This window comes from Coenobita brevimanus, chromosome 106 (genome assembly GCF_032717465.1).
Source record: "Coenobita brevimanus isolate Jiangsu-jjx chromosome 106, ASM3271746v2, whole genome shotgun sequence".
In the NCBI taxonomy this organism is placed as follows: domain Eukaryota; kingdom Metazoa; phylum Arthropoda; class Malacostraca; order Decapoda; family Coenobitidae; genus Coenobita; species Coenobita brevimanus.
Window position 1 is genome coordinate 12758960 of NC_137059.1, and position 22824 is coordinate 12781783.

At 41.3% G+C, this 22824-nt stretch overlaps 1 protein-coding gene across 1 annotated transcript in view; it reads left to right on the forward strand.

Moving 5' to 3' along the window:
- The window catches only part of LOC145416430 (uncharacterized), a 657995-nt gene that overhangs the window by 374347 nt on the left and 260824 nt on the right, over nt 1-22824 (forward strand). The window contains exon 17 of the mRNA XM_080285378.1: nt 687-880. Within this exon, the coding sequence (XP_080141504.1) occupies nt 687-880 (194 nt within the window). The remainder of the gene's footprint in view (nt 1-686; nt 881-22824) is intronic.

Genomic DNA, 22824 nt, shown 5'->3' on the forward strand with positions numbered 1-22824 from the left:
AAGTGATCCGACTTGGTATTATTAGACTTAGTGATAAATTATTATGTGATGGATTCTGTCAATCTCATCCTCATCATAAAACAAAGGATTGCTGTGCTGGTGCCGCGTGATTGGGAATGTTTTGTTTTGGAGGGCTGATCGTGTTCACATATGATGATGGAGATTACTGTAATGCACACATGTAACAGTTTAATGTGAATGGTTGTTATGTTTTCGGGCAGTGATACCGGAAAAAATTTTGTGCAGTGGATCGGTTGTTCACTAAGTTGGCCTGTGTAATATCGAGTGTAAACTGTTTTTCATGTCTCTAATGGGAAATTCCTGTATTTCTCATGTACTGAGCACAACTGTCTGATAACAAGTGAGACTAATAAAAATAATACATCCTTGGACTGAAAGGTTTAAAAAGAACCCAAAGTTCCTTCCCAGTCAAAGCTTCATTTTACCAGTACTCCTTTTACCAAGGTAAACTTAACTTCTTCCCTCCAAGATGTACCCAACCCTCAATCATTCCATTCTCTCTCTCTCTCCCTATCAGACTTAATGTCCACCCTACAAGATGCATCCAGGCTTCATTTTATTCCTTCAGTGCCCAAATCAGTCTTGGCTTCTGTTCTTCAGGATACATTGATAGCTTTATTTTGCCTCCTTTTGCCCATATCAAACCTTCACTTTTCTCCTCCAAGATGCACCCAACCCCCCCCGTGTGGTGACGGCTGAATGTGGAGAACGTGAGATGTTCCTGGAATGGGCAAACACAGGCAGCAACAACGCACCCCTTATTGGCTTTATAATCCAGTACCTCGCATTGCCACATCCTGGTGAATGGCAGGACTTGGTCACTGAAGAGGAACTATCAGAGTCTGCCTCATCCTTTTCTGTGAGTTTTAAGGCTGGGATTGAGTTTGAGTCTCAGAAAAGTCAGGATCTGTGAGTCTGAGTTAATTATTTTGTTACTTGGTGTATTATCAGTGTTATGGTTTTTGTTTTCAAGGTTCTTTTAATATTGTTTTACATATATACATTATATATATATATATATATATATATATATAATATCTATCTATCTATCTATCTATACAGTATATTATATATATATATATATATATATATATATATATATATATATATATATCTATCTATCTATCTATTATATATATATATATATATATATATATATATATATATATATATATATATATATATATATATATATATATATATATATATATATATAATATCTATCTATCTATCTATATATATATATATATATATAATATCTATCTATATATCTATCTATCTGTCTATCTATATATATATATATATATATATATATATACGTGTATGTTTCTTACTTTGGAGATTGGTGGCAAAAGTACAGCTTGTCACATTTGGTTAAATTGTTATCATCGGCATTTTATAACAATATTTCTCTTTCTAAAGAACGTTAGAAAATTATCTAAAGTTGTTTTTTTGTATTCTTATATGATGGTTTCAGTTTCTTTTATTACATTGGATTATCTGCTGTCTAGCATCCACATCTATGTGTACACCTGATTATACTTGTTCTTACATAAGTATAATTTCTTTGGAATACCCGTACCCTCAAAACTGTTGAATCTTCTTCTGATAACGTCTGACATCATTGCCACATTTCTTTGCTTCAACTTACAAATGTACTTTGCACCTTTGTAAGTGAAGAGATAGATGCAAATGCACATCTACTCATAGATTGTTATTTGGTTGCCCGGAAACCCCTTTTTCTCCTTAAAGGACACAACATGCTACAGCTAGCTAATATATGCTTTTTGACAGTCATTCTTAACTACTGTATTATTTTTGTTTCAATTTTCTAAGATGGTCCCTGCAGCAACATAAACTTCTTTTGCTTTTTCTCCCTTTCCCTCTCCTTCCTCTGAATCCTCTCAGCGTTTTGGCTTTAGGATGTTTACTTAAAGGAACTCTTCCCCCTCCTGTGATCCTGGTTGTGCCCTTAAGATCTATAGTTTAATGAAAAATAAATGGTTTTTCTTCATTTACATTGTTCCACAGTATTCCCTGTTCCTTGTGTGTCATAATACTGTATTTCATTATGAGTTAACATTACTGGTACAATATTTGTGCTTCTTAAGTTTGGTCAAAATATTCCCTAGTTTTCTTAATATTTCTTCACTGCATGTCACTCCTAAATTTCTCATTTCCTATGTAGTCTCCATGATCATTGAGCTTTCTTTGGGATCTTACTAGCATTCTTACCATAGTTTTCCTATGTTTCTTATAAGTGTGTCATTGCTAATTTAAATTATGGAGTAGTCTAGAAACTGAAAGTGAGGATGGCCGGCACAGAAGCTGAACTAGAAACAAAAGATGACATAGGGAAACTGTATGGGAGGGTGGCGATGGTTCGTATGGTGTGGGATGATTGGGATATAGTTTTAACATTTTGGGAAGTTGTATGGGCTCTGTGCTTACGAAATTGTGTGCGAATATGAATGAGTTGATCACCATAGAGCTAAGTGAGGATGGCAGGCACAGAAGCTAAACTAGAAACAGAAGATGACATAGGGAAACTACAGAGAAGGGTGGCGATGGTTCATATGGCGGGATGATTGGGATATAATTTTAATATTTTTGTATTGGCTCTATGCTCACGATATTTTGTGTGAATGTGCATGAGTTGATCACCATAGAGCTGACAGAATTGGACAACAGTGATGGCCATACCTACTGATGGGTCTCAGATTTTCTTATTTTTTGCAAGTCAAATGTAATTTTTCTACTGATATTCGTAGGCTCTATAGCCATGAAAATATAGATTCACTATTATAATAATACCTGTATCATGTTCGATGGTTCACTTGTTTTTGGAGGCTCCAACATGCTTGCATGCTTCAACCCTGGTCACCTAATGGTGGCTGTCCATGCTGCTCGATCTCTGGCAGCTTCCCTGTTCGGTCTCTTATCCCTGAGGTCACACTTAATGAGCTCGTCCCGTCATTTTTGGTCTACTTTTCACAACCCTACCCCTAACATTAACACTTCTCACTTTCTGCACCCAGTTATCATCCCCAGTCCTCTCCACATGCCCAAACCATCACAATCTACCTCTCCTCATCACAACATCAATACACTCCAGTCTCATCCTACTCCTCAACTCCTCCATCATAAACCTAGCCCCCCAAGGCCTAACACTCATGGACGCACTGCGCATCCACCTAATCATTGTCATTTCTGTACATTTGAGCCTGCAAATATCTTCTTCCTTTACTGCCCAAGTCTCACTACCACACAACATTGCACTCCTAACACAAGCTGCAATACAAAGATCCCTTAACACGGAGGGAGAGCCCTCTCAATGTCAGGAGAGGCAAGAGCTCCCTGAACTTCATCCAACCACTCCTCACATTAGCCATAGAGCTAGCTCCAGCCCCACCTACAGCACATAACATGCCTCCCAAGTAACAAAATTCTTCCACACACTCAAGAGACTCACCAGCAAGTTCAATCCTTTTATGCCTGACATTCTCCACCTGCTCTCCCTGACACACACGGCACATGAAATCAGCATTATTTTGCAGTCCACCTTTAATACCACTATGGCTCATATGCACCACTTAGACACTGCACAAGATGGAATTACTTCCCCTGCCCTTGTGGCAAATTGCACATGGCCACTCTGCCTCTTCATTGCATTACTGCCACCAGCCCTAGATACCTTCACTTTTGTTTTATTTGCATTTACTATTAAGCCCTTGTGCCCCATATCATCTCTCCACTTCCTATATCTTTCATTCACCTCCCTTTCATCCTCTGCAATCAACACCAAATCATCAGCATACAACATCTCCCATGGGAGTCCATTTCTGAAGTCACGTGAGAGGGTTTCAGGTACAATGATAAACAACAAGGGACTCAAAACTGACCCCTGGGGCACACCAACATTCATAGAAAACTCATCACTGTCTCCATTCACCCTTACTTGGGTGTGAGCACCCACATACATGGCCATACCCACCCTAAGCAACCACTCCTCAATCCCAAGCTTTCTCATTGTCCACTTCACCACCTCCCTAGGGACTCTTTCAAAGGCCTTCCCAAGATCAACAAAAACAAAGTACAGTTCCCCTTTCTTTCCTATATATTTTTCCTGAAGCTGTCGAGCAATGAATATGGCATCAGTGCCCCTTGTGCCTGGCATAAACCCAAACTGCATTGTGTGGAAATATAACCGATACAAGAAGATACTGTCATGGTGTAATGATGTCAAACTTTTATGTACTAGATTAGAATTTCCAAAGGAAATTATTATATATTTTTAGGATGGTTTGGTCACTAGAGGAGGAGAATGGTTTGTCAGTGACTGAACCATCCTTCTGATGATGAAAAAAGATATTTCTGTTGATTCATTTACTTGTAAAAAACCATATTTTATTAAGATATTTTAGATACATGATGAGAGAGAGAGAGAGAGTTGCAAGGAGTTATTAGGAAAAATTTGCATCTCAGTGATCTTGCAGTCCATACCGAGGAGATACTTTATATTTGTTTGCATATCCAATTGCAGTCATTCTAGTGTGAGTAAGATCCTGTCAATGTTTCTTTTAAATTGCTTTATTGTAATGTTATTCAAAACAAGGTAATAAAATTACTAAATTTTGAGTCAACAAATACATATACTGTACAATAAATGAAGAATTACTGTAGCTACCACAGTAAGAAGGCTGAAAACATTTAGACCGTACCTAACCCTACCTAACCTAATCAAACCTATATTTTGGTTGAAAGCAATTCGGCTGTTTGCCACTCTAGGCAGCTACAGACTAACTGATTTACGGCCGAAATGACGATATAGGGGTGAGTTTAGTCACTGACCTGATAAATAGGATTATTTATGAGTGTGTTGTCCCAGATGATTGGCTGAAGAGTGTAATTGTAAATGTGTATAAAGGGAAGGGTGATGCCCTGGAAAGAGGAAATTATAGAGGTATAAAGCTTTTAGATCAGATAATGAAGGTAATGGAGAGAGTTTTAGAAGGTATGATTAGAGAAAGAGTGAATATTGATGAGATGCAGTTTGGGTTCATGCCAGGTAGGGGGACCACTGATGCCATATTCATTGTTCGACAGCTTCAGGAAAAATATATTGGTAGGAGAAGGGATCTTTATTTTGTTTTTGTTGATTTGGAAGAGCCTTTGACAGAGTCCCTAGAGAGGTGGTGAAGTGGGCAATGAGAAAGCTTGGCTTGGAGGAGTGGCTGGTTAGGGTGGTTATGGCCATGTATGTGGGTGCTCACACCCAGGTGAGAGTGAATGGAGATTTGAGTGATGAGTTTTCCGTGAATGTTGGTGTGCATCAGGGGTCAGTCTTGAGTCCCATGTTGTTTATCATGGTACTTGAAGCCCTTTCACGTGACTTTAGAAACGGACTTCCATGGGAGTTGTTGTATGCTGATGATTTGGTGTTGATTGCAGAGAATGAAAGGGAGGCGGAGGAAAGGTTTAGGAAGTGGAGAGATGGTATGGGGCAAAAGGGTTTAAGGGTAAATGCAGATAAAACAAAAGTGATGATATCTAGGGTTGGTGGCAGTACTGTCAAAGACAAGGGAGAGTGGCCATGTGCAGTTTGCCTCAAGGGCGTGGGAAGTAATTCCATCTTGTGCGGTGTGTGTGATAAATGGGTGCATAAGAGATGTAGTGGTATCAGAGGTAGACTGCGAGATAATGCTGATTTTATGTGTACGGCGTGCCGGGGTGAGCAGGTGGAGATTGTCAGACGTGAAAGGATTGAACTTGCTGGTGAATCTCTTGAGTGTGTGGAAGAGTTTTGTTATTTGGGAGACACGTTGTGTGCTTGAGGTGGAGCTGGAGCTAGCTCTGTGGCTAGGGTGAGAAGGGGTTGGAAGAAGTTCAGGGAGCTCTTGCCTCTCCTGACATTGAGAGGGCTCTCCCTACGTGCTAAGGGGTCTTTGTATGCAGCATGTGTTAGGAGTGTAATGCTGTATGGCAGTAAGACCTGGGCAGTGAAGGAGGAAGATATTCGCCGGCTCAGACGTACAGAAATGACAATGATTAGGTGGATGTGCAGTGCGTCCCTGCGTCCAAGGCCTGGAGGGGCTGGGTTTACAATGGAAGAGTTGAGAGGTAGGATGGGACTGGAGTGTATTGGTGTTGTGATGAGGAGAGGTAGATTGAGGTGGTTTGGACATGTGGAGAGGATGGGGGATGATAATTGGGTGAGGAAGGTGAGAAGTGTTAATATTGGGGGTTGGGTTATGAGGGGTAGACCGAGAAAGACGTGGGACGAGGTCATTAAGTGTGACCTTAGGGTTAAGGGACTGAACAGGGAGGCTGCAATGGATCGTACAGCATGGAGAGCCGCCATTAGGTGACCAAGGCCGACACATGCAAGCATGTTGGAGCCTTTAAAAACGAAACGAAAACGAAACAAAACGAATGACCACGATGTGGGGGGAGGAGTTCTGAAGCTTGAGGGCTTGAGGCAGACTGTGGTCTCTCAGCATGAAACAAATGTGCTGCTGCCTCATGCTGCCACCTCTGTGCAACTTCCTCATCAACCTCCCTCAGGAACCCGTCAAAGTTCAGTGTAGAGGCAACAAAAGCAGTGTCATTATTGCCCTCAGGTGCCTCTGGGTTGTAAGAGTCATCGAATCATTGAGCTTACCAAACAGGTGCAGCCTTTCCAAATTTTCTTTTGAAATAAGTCTTTCACAGGTTACTTATTATTCCTAGATTACCAAAGCTACTAGGCATTGATATAATCTTACTTCTGAAAGCTATATATGAGGATTTAGAATGCGTGATACACTGACACATCCAGTGTGAATGGTGGTTGGTAAACAATGCAGCCAGCCGCTGATGACGACCTACCAGCTTCCATCCAGCACCCATCTAGTGAAGAATTACTCCCTGTGATAAATTTTTCACCAGACGGGTGCGGCCTTTCCTTATTTTCTATTGAAATAAATGTTTCACGGGTCACTTTTGGTTATTCCTAGATGACCACAGCTACTGGGCATTTTTATAAACATACCTCTGAAAGCTATATAAAGTATGAGGATTTAGAATGCGTGATACACTGACGCATCCAGTGGACGTGGTGGTTGGTAAACAACTGATATTACAAACTGTTGCACGATGTTGCTGCGTATTATGAGTCCACTGTTTAGAAATGTGCAATTTAGGAGATTCCTGTATATATATATATATATATATATATATATATATATATATATATATGTAATCCCTCATTTATCTGGACGTGTAGTACAGTACCTGGATGTGTTCATTACTTGGATACTGGACCATGGCTCTATTAAACCATTATTTGAATTTACTTCCTATTATCAGGACGTAAAAGTCCCTGAGAACTTTGGGCAAGCCAACTGACATGTTCAAACATTCGGTATCATGGCTGCTGTGCTCTAGCCATGTGTGGGAAATTGGCCATAACCCACAACCTGAGCTAAAATGTCTGTCTACCCCTGTAGTGAATGATCAAAGTCGCACCAGCACCCAAGTAATACCGACCGTAACCCACAAACAGTGTCAGAAAGTCCGAACACATCCCCACTGAATGTCCAAAGTCGTGCAGCCAAGGGATTAGTGTTTCCCAACTGTCACCATGCATCTAACACGGACTGCAAGCCATGAGTACATGTTCGGTGACAGCGTCCATCCACCTCCCTACCAAACATCCAAACTTGCCCGGTCACCAGAAGTTGTGTTTCCCAGTGGCCACCATACGTGTAGCACATACCACAAGACACGAGTAGATGTACTGTAAGTGTCCATCCGCCTCTACACCAAATGGCGGGAGTCTCCCAGCCTCCGGGATTGGTGTGAAACCCTCCACCCCGTGAGCCTGTTCGCTTCCCTATTGAATGCTCAGAGTTGCTTGGCAGACCGCATTAGTCATACACTGCCTAAGGTAGTGGTGCACTGGTCACCCACTGTTGTCATCACGTGATAACCCTTGCCTGGGCAAACAGAAGTGAACCTTGTATGTAGATGTCAGTTTGCTGCGTTTTGCTTCTTCTGTGCTCGGAGGCAAATGTGGGGTGCGATATGGCAGCACTGTACTGCTTCCCAGCCTCCAAACCCACCCGTCAGTTCCTTCCTTTGTGACCCTGTGAGTGGTCACGCTTGCAAGCATGACTGTGAATACAGTTGCTTTTGTGGTGGTCCCCTATCTTTAGGTTGTGGACATCCTCTGTTGCATTCTTATGTGTGTGATGATGGCCCCACTACCACCTGAGAAGTGGAAGAGGAAGGTTTTAACTCTTGAAAAGAAGCGTGAGATACTGAGCAAGGTTCACGCAGGCTGGACCACAGGAAGCATATTGTGGGATTATGATCTAGACCGTTCAACATTGTTTGACATCAAGAAGCTACGCGACAAGCTTAGGCAGTACAGACAGGACTTCGGCAAAAACACACATAGGGACAATGTCGACTGGTCGACATTGTTGTGGTTTTGCTAGCAATGTGCTGCTGGTGTGCTTGTGTGTGGGACTGAGGTGAAGGCTGCAGTTGAGAAGTTTGCATGCCTACACAACGTGCACAACTTCAAGGCTTCCAAAGGATGGCTGTTTCACTTTGAACTTTGCCATGGACTTGCAGGCAGTAAGGCATGAAGTGAGGCCTCGAATGTAGCAGGAGAGGATGTAGACCCTTTCACCAGAAAGTGCAGCACCTGATCAAGGACGAGGGCCTTGCCCATGGTCAAGTCTATAATGCTGACGAAAATGGTCTGTTCTACCACTCATTGCCCACCACCACCCTGGCAGAGGAGAAGGAGAAGCCTGCCTGGTCACAAGTTATCCAAACAATGTGTCTCTGTTTTGTGCTGTGCTAATGCTAATAGGATGCACTGCCTCAAACTCGTCATTGTTGGGTGTGCAAAACACCCACGTGGTCTCTGTGGGTTGACGGATAGCCTGCTTGTTGTGTGATACCATTCTGTGAAGGCCTGGTTTACTGCCAAGAGCTTGAGAGACTGGTTCCACAGACACTTCATCAAGGAGGCTATCCTTTATCAAATGGAGGTCCTTGGTATCGCCTGTGACAAGGTGAAGGCACTTCTGCCCCTGAACAATGTCCCTGTGCATCCATCTGAGAAGGATTTGGTTGCTGATGATGGGCACATTAAGTGCATATTTCTGCCACCTAATATGACTGCTCTGATTCAACCAATGGTCCAGGATGTTATCGTGGCTGCCAAGAGACTGTACCAGCAGAGATTCCTCAAAGAGGTGATGGTGGTGCTAGAGGATGAGGATGGGCCTAAGGACACACTGGGGAGCAGACCTTGCAGAACCTTCAGTGTTATGACCTGGAGTCTGCAGTGTCCAACTGGGTGAATGCATGGAAGTCTTTGAGAAAACCCTCGAAAGCGGTTAGTCTCATCTCCTCCGGGGAATCGAAGCCAAGCATGACTTTGAGGGGTTTGATGTGGGTGATTTCCACTGCCATCTTCAAATAGCAGGAGAACAGGTGGACGTTGATGACGTGAGGGACTGGCTGGACGACGATGGGGGCAATCGCGGTTATCAGACGATGTCTGATGAGATCGCCGCTGCAGCCTCTATTGGCACAAAAGAGAACAGTGACACCGATGAAGACGAGTATAAGGACCCTGACTTCCAGCCCTCCACAACTCCATCACTCCCTATGTGGGAGTCTTTAGGTGGTGCTGGAGTAAGCTGAGTACCCACACTGTGACAGGGAGTTGGTGCTACTCAGCCTGGCGATGGAGCTGTGGGCAGTCAGGGATGCTGTCATCCTCCGGCAGAATCGTCAGTCCTATCATCAGACCAGGAGTGACTACTTCAAACCTGCCACCCCCGCAAGTGCCAGCCCATTCTCACCACCACCACCCCCTCGTTTCCTACCTTCACCATTGGACCCGCAACCGAGCACATCGACAGCTGCTGAGTCTCCTTTGGACGTAAGTTTGCGGCTGTCTTCGGAGTCTCCTGAGGCAGGTAAGCCACCATCACCATGCCGCACGTCACCATTCATCACTCAGCTCCAGCAGGTAGAGGAGGAGGAGGAGGAGGAAAGGAGGAGTTCTTTGACCTTTGCTAAATGTGAAGGTTAGCCACTAGATCACATGGGACAACTGTACACCTGCTGGAGGTGTGCGGGTTATGAAGCCTGTCTGCCATGCACTGGGTGATAAGTACCCCAATTGAATGTTTTTTGGCAGGGAACTTTAGTTTTTTTTTTCATAGTTTTTGTGGTATCTGAATATTCCCATGTGAGTTATGATGTCAAAATATGGCAGACTGACTTGAAAACAGTGTCAAAATTAGGAAGGGTACTGTACATATAGTAGTGTATAGGTAGAGTGTTTTTTTGGTTCTTATTTTTTTTATAGATTTCATGGTGTTTTAAATTATTTTGGATATTTGCATGTGTGTTTTGATGTCAAAATATGGCAGATTGACCTGAAAACAGTGCCAAAATTAGGAGAGGTACTGTACTGTACATACAACAGTGTATAGGTAGAGCATTTTTTTGGTTTTTAATGTTTTTATGTTTTGCATGGTTTTCTTGGTGTTTAAAATTATTTTGGATTATCTTGTTTGTGTTTTGATGTCTAAATATGGCAGAATGAGAGGAAGACAGTGGCAATATTAGGAGGGGTACTGTACATAGAGTAGTGTATAGGTAGGGTGTTTTGTGGTTTTCATTTTTTATTTTTGTGTTTTTTTTGGTGTTCAAAATTATTTTTGATATTCCTACGTGTGTTTTGATGTCTAAATATGGCAGAAATACCAGAAAACAGTGCCAAAATTAGGAGGGGTACTGTACCTACAGTAGTGTATATGTAGGGTGTTCTTTGATTTTCATTTTTTTTTTCCATGGTTTTCTTGGTGTTAAAAATTATTTTTGATATTCTTACACGTGTTTTGATGTCTAAATATGCCTAAATGACCGGAAAACACTGCCAAAGTAAGCAGAGGTACTGTACAGATAGGTTAGGTATAGGCTGGGGGTTGGGCATAGGTAGGGTCTGGGTATAGTAGGGGGGATATTGTTCATTATCCGAACATTGCCACTACCCGGACATGCCTTTGGCTCTATTACATTGGATAATTGAGGGACTACTGGATATATACAAGGTGCTACCCAAAAGTTACAGTAATTTGAACAGAGGGAGCCAAATGTTTGCAGTTTTGCCTTTGCTGCTAGGTGTCAGCAGCACCCCTTGTGCATCAGTGTGGCCCTGGCTGTGTCTGTGGGCAGACGTGTTGTTGAGCTATGCTTACTATTGTAACATGGTTGGCGGTTTTGCAATGGCGGACCTCACGGTACAAAGAACCTGCATCAAGTTCTGCTTCAAGATCAACAAGATGGCTGCAGAAGCTCACCGGCTGCTTCAGCAAGCCTTTGGTGACAATGCCATGTCCCAGAGCAGAACATCGTTCTGGTATAAGTGGTTCAAGGAAGGACGACGTCCATCGAAGACGATGACTGTTCTGGACGACCATTAGCGGCAACAGCACCAGGAAATGTCAGAAATGTTCGTCAGGCTAACCTTGTAGATCGCAGACAAACTATCCATGATGTTTATGATATCGTTGGACTGTCGTACGAGGCGTGCAACACATTTTGTTGGACGTGTTGGGCATGAGACGCATTGCTGCAAAACTTGTACCAAGACTGCTGAGTGATGAGCAGAAGGCACATCGTATTGCAGTTTGCAGGGAGCTCAAGAATCAGGTCAGAGATGATGTCACCTTCATCTCCAAGGTCATAACTGGTGATGAATCATGGGTTTATGGTTATGACAAACCAGCAGTCATCACAATGGAAGTCTCCCAATTCACCGAGGCTGCAAAAAGCACATCAAGGTCGCAGCAATGTCAAGCCGACGTTGATTGTTTTCTTCGGTATCCAAGGGATTGTTCACAGGGAATTCGTCCTACCCGGTCAATCTGTCAACAGAAAGTATGAAGTTTTGCAGTGTATGAGGGAGAACATCCACCTCAAATGTCCAGAACAGTGGAAGAACAAGGACTGGGTCCTGCATCATGGCAATGCCCCTGCCTACACAGCAATTGTTGTCCAGCAGTTCCTGGCTTCCACTAACACGGTAGTCAATCCCCACCCACCCTATTTGCCTGGCCTTGCCCTCTGCAACTTTTTCCTGTTTCCCAAGCTGAAATTATGACTGAAAGGGCATCGACCGGACTTGATTAAGGAGATCCAGACAGAATTGCAGGTGCTCAAGACCATCACACCTGAAGCCTTCCAGGGATGCATGGACTCGTGGAAAAAACACTGAAACCACTATACTGTATACATGCCCAAGGGGACTACTTTAAAGGCGACAGTGAGAACTAGGAGGTAAGGTAACTTATTTTCCCACAATATTCAAATTACTGGAACTTATATATATATATATATATATATATTTATATATATAAGTGGAGTCTCTTTTATCCGAAATTCTTTTAACCCGCCCCATCCCGACCACTTTTCCACCACTGACTCCCCCCAATCCCGACCATTTTTGGAAAAAATTTTTTTTGGCTCAAACCTCCGCTTTTGGTGAGAAACATCAAAAAAACATAGAGAAATTTCTCACCTGAGGTTTTAAATACTCGAAACAGGTAGCAGTACCTCCTCACTTTACTGGGTTTTCTATCAGGCTGGCTCCAAAGAAAACGAGTTCTGTGGAAGTGTAACCATTCCACACCACTCATAAACGGTATTTATTTATCTATTTGGTACGAATTTATATGTAGCACGAGAGAATATTGGTTTTTACACAGTAATATAGGCAATATAAGCATTGTTTCACTCATGAAACACATCAACATACCTGACCTTTTTTGGCGACATTACCTGATCATCATTTCTGACTGTTTCTTCCTCTAATGCTATGTAAAGTTTGTCCTCCACATTGTCATCAATTGGGGAATCACTCTGGCCCTGAATTTCGTACCGTGGCATGACATGGCTTTACTGGCCAGGTCACTGGTAACAGGTGAATTGCTGAGACAATGGCGTGCAGGGGAGGAAGGGAGGTCATGCGGGGTAAGGCACTGTCCCTGCCTGGCATCTTGTAGAGGAAGGTGTCCCGTGTATACGTACCAAAAATCATCTGCGAAAATTGAAAATTGTGCAAATTAGGGACCTTGCAATTGATTTGCATTTATGTACGTCAACAGGATTGGCAGTGACAAAACGTGTGGACGTTAATTCACATCGACGGGACGCCGCAGGTTAACCGTAATATGCCATTAACTGTAAGTTTTACTAAAGTGTTCTCATTTCGATTAACCGCAAAAAATCTGAAATCTCTCCGAAAATTCAAACACGGTGGGCTTGTTTCGCGCCATTAGCGTTAGTTTACAGTTGCTCCGCCAATCACTAGAGCGAGTGTTAGTTGCTCCAGGCCTCATCCACCACCTCAGAAGATAGGGATGATGTGGGAGATGATGTGGATGATGTGGAAATGATTGAATAAGGAAACAAAATATGAAAAGAAAAAAAACAATTAGGTTTAAGACTTTATTTGTTCGATTTGCATATAGTGAATTACATAATTGTTGTGGTGAAGGTTTATTTAAGTATATTTGAGGGAAGAGTTTAAGTTGACAGTTCTATTACAGTTACAAAAGTGCAGTTACATACATAGTTACTACAGTGTATTAAGTGTTTTGGTGATAGTTGAGTGGCTTCTGGGGCGCTGGTGGTCGTGGTGGGCTAGACGTCACCAGAAATGGGTGATGGGTGAGTACAGTACTGTTCTCTTGTATCCTACATATTATTACAGTATCTTTTATCCGAAAAAATCGATTAAACGAAACTTTGAAAGTACCATGATTTTCAGGTAAGGTGTAGATATATATATATATATATATATATATATATGTATATAAAGACATTAGGCCTTGGCCCTATTTGGTCCATACCTGGACACACAAGTTCTGGCATCGGCAGCCGGCCAGCATACAAAGTAAAAAATGGTTAAGTCCCCCAGCCCCCAAGATCACCAATAACACACCACCAGCACGCAAGGAAAACAGATCACAACCTACAAGCCGAGCAAGAATGGCTGTCCGGATCCCTACCGAATGGTTAAAGTCCCCTGCCCCCCCAGTCACTGGTAACATACCGGTAGCATGTAAGGAAAACAGATCATAACCCACAAGCTGAGAGAGAATGGCTGTCTGGCTCCCAGCCGAAAGGTCAAATTCCCTTGGCTGCCCAGATTAGTCGGAAACTCCCGGCCATACAACCATCCGTCTCCTTACTGAATGTTAGAAGTCGCATTGCTTTCTGGATTTCTCGGGCACTCTTTAGGCCCATGATGTATGGGGACCCAGTATTTCTGCCATGTTGCAACATTTGCCTGGGTGAGCGAAAAGGACCCTTTCACTCGTAGATCAGTGTGCTGCTTTTTGCTTGCATGCTCATAGCCAAATGTGGCAAGAGACATGGCAATGCCGTAGACTCCCCATCACTATTGCACCTCAGTTCCCGCCTTTGTCTCTGCTCGTGTGGACGTACATGGCCTAGGTAAAACAATGACAGCTTCCATTGTTGCATATGTAGTGGTGCCCTACCTTCTGCAAGCCTTAATCTTGTTCTGTGGTGTTCTCGTGTGTATGATGATGGCCCCACCACCACCCAAGAAATGCAGGGGGAGGGTTTTGACTCTGGAGATGAAGTGTGAGATACTGGACAAGGTTAACGCTGGCTGTCCAACTTCATGCATTCTGTGTGAATATGACTTGGTTCTCTCAACCTTGTTTGAGCTCAAGACACCACAGGACAAACTGACTCAGTACGGACAGGACTACTGTATAATGATACCACTCGCAAAGGCGACTGGAAGGTGATGTCCCAGTCTCGTCATGACAGCATCGACCAGTCGACTTTGGTTTGGTTCCGCCAGTAATGGGGTGCTGGTGTGCTTGTGCATGGGAACAAGTTGAAGGCTGCAACCGAGAAGTGGCTGGGGAATGGCTGGGAGATGGAGGAATGTGAGAGGAGAGGAAGAAATCAATAGGATGGAAGTTGTGGAAGCAATGAAGAAAGTTACAATGGGGAAAGCCCCAGGAATTGATGGAATGTGTTGTGAAATGCTGAAGCATGGGGGAGAGATAGTAGTAAAATGGATGTGGAAGATGTGCAGATTGGGATGGGAGGAAGGTAGAGTCCCAGAGGATTGGAAGTCAGGTATAATTATTACTCTGTAGAAAGGAAAAGGGGAAAAAGAAGTGTGTGGTAATCACAGGGGCATTTGTCTTCTTAGTGTAATAGGAAAAGTATATGGTGAGATAGTTATTGACAGAGTTAGGGAAATAAGAGAGGAATTAGATGGAGAAGAACAGGGAGGTTTTAGGAAGGGAAAGGTTGTGTAGATCAGATATTCATTCTTAGAGCTTTAGTGGAAAAGTTTCTCGAAAAGGGAAAGAAGTTGTATGCTGCCTTCATGGATTTGGAGAAAGCATATGACAGGGTGGATAGACAAGGATTGTGGACAGTGTTAACCCATCTGGGCACATTGACGTGAATTGCATTCCATGTTTTTTCTGATAAATGCACATTGATGCAAATCGCGTGAGAAAGCAGAAAAAAATTCACCGAAACTGAAGTTTTCGGCTGATTTGCATCAAATTTTGATGCATTCTAGCAAGCCAGTTTCGCCTCCAAAGTAAATACATGGCAACACTGTGACTGCTCTGGTGAGACAATGCGCAACAGAAAAACCTCAGTACTTCACGACCAGCCAGGCTGAAGGGTAGCACTGCATCAGTCAACCCTTTAAATCTGCCATTTTCCCCCTCCCACCCGGGGGAGAAGCCATTATTGGAATATTGTGATTGTACAGTGTTTTTGACTATACTGTGAAATGGTTGGGGCTATGGAACATAGATATATTGTTTGTAAAGCTTTGGGGCCTGTTATCAGCCGTTAGGCCTAGAGGCAGGAGTCTTGTATGTTATTGTGGGGTGTCCTTTCTGCTTCACCCTGCCCGTAAATGATGTGAGTATTTTATCTTTATAGTGAAGCCAGTACTTATATTTGTGAAACACATAATGCCTGGATTAGTGAAACAACTGACCTACGATAGCAGGCATTAAGTACACCATAGAGATACGTCATAGTTGCTAAGGGAACAGGTGGTCACGTACGCCATAGAGTTGGGCAGGGAGTAATAGAGGACGTTGGGATGAAATCATGTGATAGCGTTTTATATTGCATATGGCTTAGTGTGAGATATACAGATAAAATAGTGCAGTGAGTGTTAATTGAGAAATATTGGGTGGATTGAATGACTTAGCGCAAACCTAGAGCAAGGATCAGAGACAACAAATACGTCACACAATCTCAGACTTCAGTGAAAAGGTATTGTACCAATCTCAGACAGTGCTATAATGCATATGGTTTAGTGTGAAATATACATAGAGAGTGTTCACTGAGAAATATTGTGTGCATTGACTGACTTAGCGCAAACCTAGCATAAGGATCAGAGACAAGAAGTACGCCACACACACACATATATATACGTATGTCATGCAGCGAATGTTCGTGGAGAAATCTATTGTGTGCATCACATGTGTTAGGTAAACGTAGCTCGAGGAGGAGAGAACAAATACGCCACGCACACACACACACACACACACACACACACACACACACACACACACACACACACACACACACACACACACACAAACACACACACACAGGGAGTCATCAGATGCAGACGTCGGACATCGGCGCTCCGTACCAAAACAACACGGCCAGTGGCAATTACCTAAATTAGTATCTTTGAATGAGTCAGGCTCTGTACCAGGTTAGACTAAATGGTTTTTTATTATTAAAAGGTAAAGAAATAATAAGTTTAAATAAGACTGGTTCAAACAACAAAGAACCTCGATGGGTTGAGTCAGCTGGGTTTGTTTATACTACAGCAACACGGGGAAAGCGTGCATACTTTGTAAGTACATACTCTGTTCATTTAGTATTACAAAATGGATACATACTTCAGTAAAACAAATTTGGAAAAGAAAAGGGATAAAAGTAAAAAGCAAAATGATGATTTCTACCAAGAACTGGTTGAAGTGGAGACTCACAATTGACTGGTTGAACGTGTACACAAACTAGAAATGGCTTTCAAAAATGAAATTGATGAAATAAAGAAGCAAATGCACTTGCAAAAGGAAGAGATAGAAAAACTAGGAAGGGAGGCCAATAAGAAAGACACAACCATCAGTGAACTAACAGTGGAATTGAATACGCTTAGGAAGAAAGTGAGTGAAATGGGAAGTACAGTAGTCAATCACGAGAGTGTTATGGAAGAGTTAAAAAATGACACAGAGACAATTAGACAAGCAAGCAGTCTTATGGACCAGAGCAGTGATATTGAGGAGAAGATAACACAGGTGAATGAAGCTGTGCAAAGCTACAAATATGATGTAGGAACCACATATGCTGAAATGGTGAAAGTAAAGAAAGACTTAGAAACAAGGGTGGAGGAAAAAAGCATTAAAAAGGAAGTGAAAAGAATAATCCAAAACAATCCAAAGTTAGTCAGAGATTCAGTAGAAATAAATAAATCAATAGTAATCACTGGTATGGAAGAGGAAGAAATTAAAAACAAGATCACTGGAGACAAAAAGGAGATGGCAAATGTAATGAGCTTACTGAAAGAAGTATCAGAGGAAATCTGTAGTAAAGACATAGAGGAACACAAAAGGTTAGGGAAATACGAGAAAAGCAAGACAAGACCTCTAAAGGTGACTTTCCAGAGTGTAAACACTGTGGAAGAGATACTAAAAAATGCAAAGAATCTTATGGAAAAAGAGGAGTTAAAAAATGTATGGATAAAAAGATGCCTAACACAAGAGGAACTGGAATTACTAAAAGAGAAAAGGGAGGAAGCAAAAACAAAAAATGAGGGAAGATCAGAAGAGGAGAAGAAGAAATTTTTTTACAAAGTAATAGGATTGCAGGTACGAAAGTGGTACACAAACAGGATGGAAGAAAAAGGAGGAAGTTAGTAGAACCATGTCATGACAACTATATAAACTAGATGATAAAGTTGATGTACTCAAATGTGGATGGAATGGTATCTAAATTACTAGAGATGAAGGATTGTCAGAGAAAATGAACCACAAATAATATGCCTAAAAGTGAGTTTTACGCCAGGTACCCCTTTTTTGGACAAGGGTTAAGGCGTTGCCCCTGGGTAGAGGACTTTGGTTTGGAGCGTGTAGCATTTTATGACCGGATGCCCTTCCTGATGTCTACCAATGACCCTTGGGTGGATTCGATCCTCCGACCCTACGGTCAGAGCGGAGCGCTCTAACCCACTGAGCCACGGCTGCTACTGAGACAAAATTAACACCAAGGATATCCAATGACATACTAAAGTTAGAGGAATACAATATATGGAGAAGAGACAGAAATTTAAAAAAAGGAGGAGGAATTATAATATTAACTAAGAAAAATCTAAAAGTCAAGGAAATAAACCTAGATATACCATCACAAGTAGAACTGATTGCAGTTGAGATCGACACATCTGAAGGTAAAGTAATTGTAGCCAATTTGTATATGCCACCCAGATCAAACACATGGGAAAGAGACGAATATGAGGACCTGGCAGAGAGTACAATTCAGAGTATAAGATCCTTGCTACATAAAATGGAAGAGAAATCGGAAAGAATTATACCAACTGGGGACTTCAGTACAAATATAAATTGGAATACTCTAGATATAAATAGCCAAGAAAGCTGTTGGGACCAAAAGCTCCTGGATCTTGTACAAGAGTTTTTCTTAACGCAACATGTGAGGGAAACCACTAGAAAAAGAGGACTTGATGTACCTTCAGTGCTAGATCTAATATTTACTAGGCAAGAAAATGACATTGACAGTTTAATATATCACCCTCCACTCGGCAAAAGCGATCATGCAGTACTGAATTATAACTTCAGGATAGCATATGACATAGTAAACAGCAATGACAGTTACAAAAAGAGCCTAAACTATAAAAAGGGAAATTATCAAGACCTAAAGAAGTATTTCTTAGAAGTTGATTGGGAAAATGAGCTTAGAGGACAAGATTTAAATGCTGAATATAAAAAATTTTGTGAATTTTATGAAATAGGAGTCCAGAAGTACATCCCACAGCACAAAGAAGCAGATAAGAAAATACAGAAATGGTTCAATACAGAATGTAAAAAATCAAAAGAAAGAAGAGATTTGTTGTGGAATAGATACAGAAGACACAATAGTGAAAGGGCGTTTAATAATTACAAACAGGCAAGAAACGACTATACAAGAATAAGGAGGGAAGCCCAAAAACAGTTTGAGGAGGATATAATAAATAAAAGTAGTGATCAACCAAAGCTGTTTTACAGCTATATCTGAAGCAAAACCAAAGTAAAAGATATAATACAATCCATTATGGATGAGGGAATCACTTATACACAAGAGAAAGATATCTGTGAAGCACTAAATAAGAATTTCCAATTAGTTTTTACGGAAGAAAAAAATTTTGAGAGGGACTATGTGGAACACGCATGTCCACACATACTACCAGATATACAAATAGCAGAAAAAGTAATACAGGAGGAGTTAAGTAGATTAGACAGGAAAAGCAAGTGGTCCTGATGAAATTTCATGTTGGGTGTTACGAGAATGTGCAAAGGAGTTAAGTAAACCATTATTTTTAATTTTCAAGAAATCCTTGAGTCAAGGGAAACTACCTGATATTTGGAAAAAAGCAAATATAGTCCCCTTATTCAAGAAAGGAAATAGACAAAATCCTCTCAACTACCGACCAGTATCACTGACCAGTGTTGTAAGCAAAGTATTAGAAAAACTTATAAGGAAAGCTTGGGTAAATCATCTAGAAGAACACAGTATGATAACAGAAAGACAGTTTGGTTTCAGAAAAGGAAAATCATGTGTTACTAATCTGTTGAGCTACTATGACAGAGTAACAAACACAATACAGGAAAGGGAAGGATGGGTGGATAGTATCTATTTAGATTCCAAGAAAGCTTTTGACACAGTACCACACCAAAGACTTTTATGGAAGCTGTACCATCAAGGAGGAATTCAAGGCAAACTGTTTTGTTGGATGCAAGACTTTCTCATAAAATGAGAAATGAGGACAGTACTAAGAGGAAACTACTATCATGGAAAGAAGTGACTAGTGGAGTACCACAGGGTTCGGTGCTGGCACCAATCATGTTTTTAGTGTACATAAATGATATAAACAGTAACAATGGAAATGAGAGCTATCTGAATATATTTGCAGATGATGCAAAAATACAAAGGAGAATTACTGGCACAGACTCTTGTAGGGAGCTACAAGAAGAATTAAATAAACTTCATGAATGGAGTAGTACATGGCAAATGGAATTCAATGTGGATAAGTGTCATGTAATCAAGTTTGGTAAAAGTGGAAAAAGACCTGATTGGGATTATAAGTTAGGAAATAAAACCCAAAACACATCAGAAAGAGAGAAAGACCTAGGTGTGATTATCAATAACGGACTATCTCCGGCTGACCACATCAGCGAGAAGGTACGGAACATGTATACACTGCTTGCAAATATGAGAATAGCATTCACATACATAAATGAAGACATGCTAAGAAGGATAATAACATCATTCATTAGACCAACCCTGGAATATGCATCAATAGTCTGGAGTCCTCATCTCAAAAAGCATATAGACAAGATTGAAAAAGTTCAAAGGGCCGCTACAAGATGGATACCAAGCTTAAGGGACCTAAGCTACGAAGAAAGACTAAATAAACTGAATCTACCAACACTACAGGAGAGAAGAAAAAGAGGTGACATGATAATGCTATATAAGTGCATATCAGGAAAGGAGAAAATAGACATAAATGATTACTTAACATATGGAGAAACATCAGCAAGAGGACACTGCAAAAAACTGCATAAGAAGAGAGGTGATAAAGACATAAGGAAATTCAGTTTCCCAAACAAAGCAATTGATCAATGGAATGCACTACCGAATGAAATAGTGTGTGCCAAAACAATTCACAAATTTAAGGATATGAATGATAAATATGGTTTAAGACACGGGACAGTACGAGCTTGACTCATTCCTGTAAAGATACAATTAGGTAAGAACAATTAGGTAGGTAAGAACACACACACACACACACACACACACACACACACACACACACACACACACACTCGATTACATACTACATAACTCCACATCTTCAAACCCTTCAAGGTCCTACCAGCAGCTCAACACCTCTGGAGTAGGTGAGTTATCAGTATTTTGTTAATTTTGTATATTGACCCATTTCTATATTTTATATTTTTTACACAAATATAGTAGGTATTGTTATTTTACATATACACATAAGAGATGGAAGAAAGTTCAGCTTCAGTATCAGTACCTGGCAAAAGGACTAGTGGTCATGTCAGGTTTCTGAGAGAACTATCAAAAAGCTTATGATATTTTACATGTATACTTTGAGTAAAAAAATAATAATAATGATAAAACCTAACGAGTACAAATAGCGTGGGTGAGGCAGGGAAAGAGAGTGTTTTTATCTCGCTTGCGGTTGAGAAGGAGTATTCTATCTTTGTCGTCCATTTACTCGAAAACAATTGGACGTATCGATTTCCTGTAAGAACCATGATAACGATCAATGAATTGTACCTATGTACAGGACATAACATTGTATATCTCTGACGAAAAGTCATTGTTACGTTGGCGGGAATATTACTGTTATTGTGCGCACAAGATGAGTGCAGCACGGGCATGGGTACCCAGTAGTTTTCTTTGATTTACTTGGAAACTATGAGGTGCATGAAAAATCTACTGGTACCATGAGAAAGGTCATGAAATAAAAACACAACCTGTGCAAGAAAACTTTTGCTGTAGAGCTCCCTGAATAAAAATCAGTTTTTGGTAAAAAGTGGCATTTAGTTTTTTACTATTTTCTCGAAAACTATAAATCGTATGACAATCCGACAAAGGTCGTTAGAAAGCTGATGAAATTCTCTTTCAAAACTTCTAATAACATTTTTCTGTATGATGGAAAACATTCGAACTAGGATGTTGGGAAGTGACATTAACGTTCTGAAATGTTTACTCTCACCAGCCTAATGTAGTTTTATTCTTTTTTTTTTTTTTTTTTTTTTTTTTTTTTTTTTTTTTGTTTATTGGGTAGAACAAACTTTGGCAAATATAGATGATGTAGGTTTCATGGCAGTATATAGATGTTTGGGTGGCAAAAATAAGGTGAGAATATGTTTTCAGTAGAGTGCGGGGGGGCTGGCGGGGAGGGGGTGGAATAAAATCGTGAGCTGAAAAACTTACTAAAACATATCCGTGCATGAGAGGGTTAAGAATATATGGATGGGAAGTTGTTGAAGGCCGTGAAGCGTACGTATGAGGGTGCTAAGGCTGTGGTGCGTGTAGATGATGAACAGAGTGAATTTTTCAATTTGAAGTTCGGACTGAAACAAGGATGTGTCATGTCTCCATGGTTGTTCAGTCTGTATATAGATGAGGTTATAAAAGAGATACAAGGTAGGGCAGTGGATGTTGGAGTGGCCCTAGCGAGAGAGGGCAGTGTTTGGAAACTCCCTGTATTGTCGTTTGCAGATGATACTGTGCTGTTAAGTGAAGATGAAGGGGAGCTGCAAGGCTTGGTGGATGAGTCTGGGAGAGTGTGTAAGAAACGGAATCTGAAGGTGAATGGTCTTCGAGAGAAGTGAAGTCAGTGAATGTACAGTGAGACTGGATGAGGAGGAAATGGAAAATGTGAGTGCG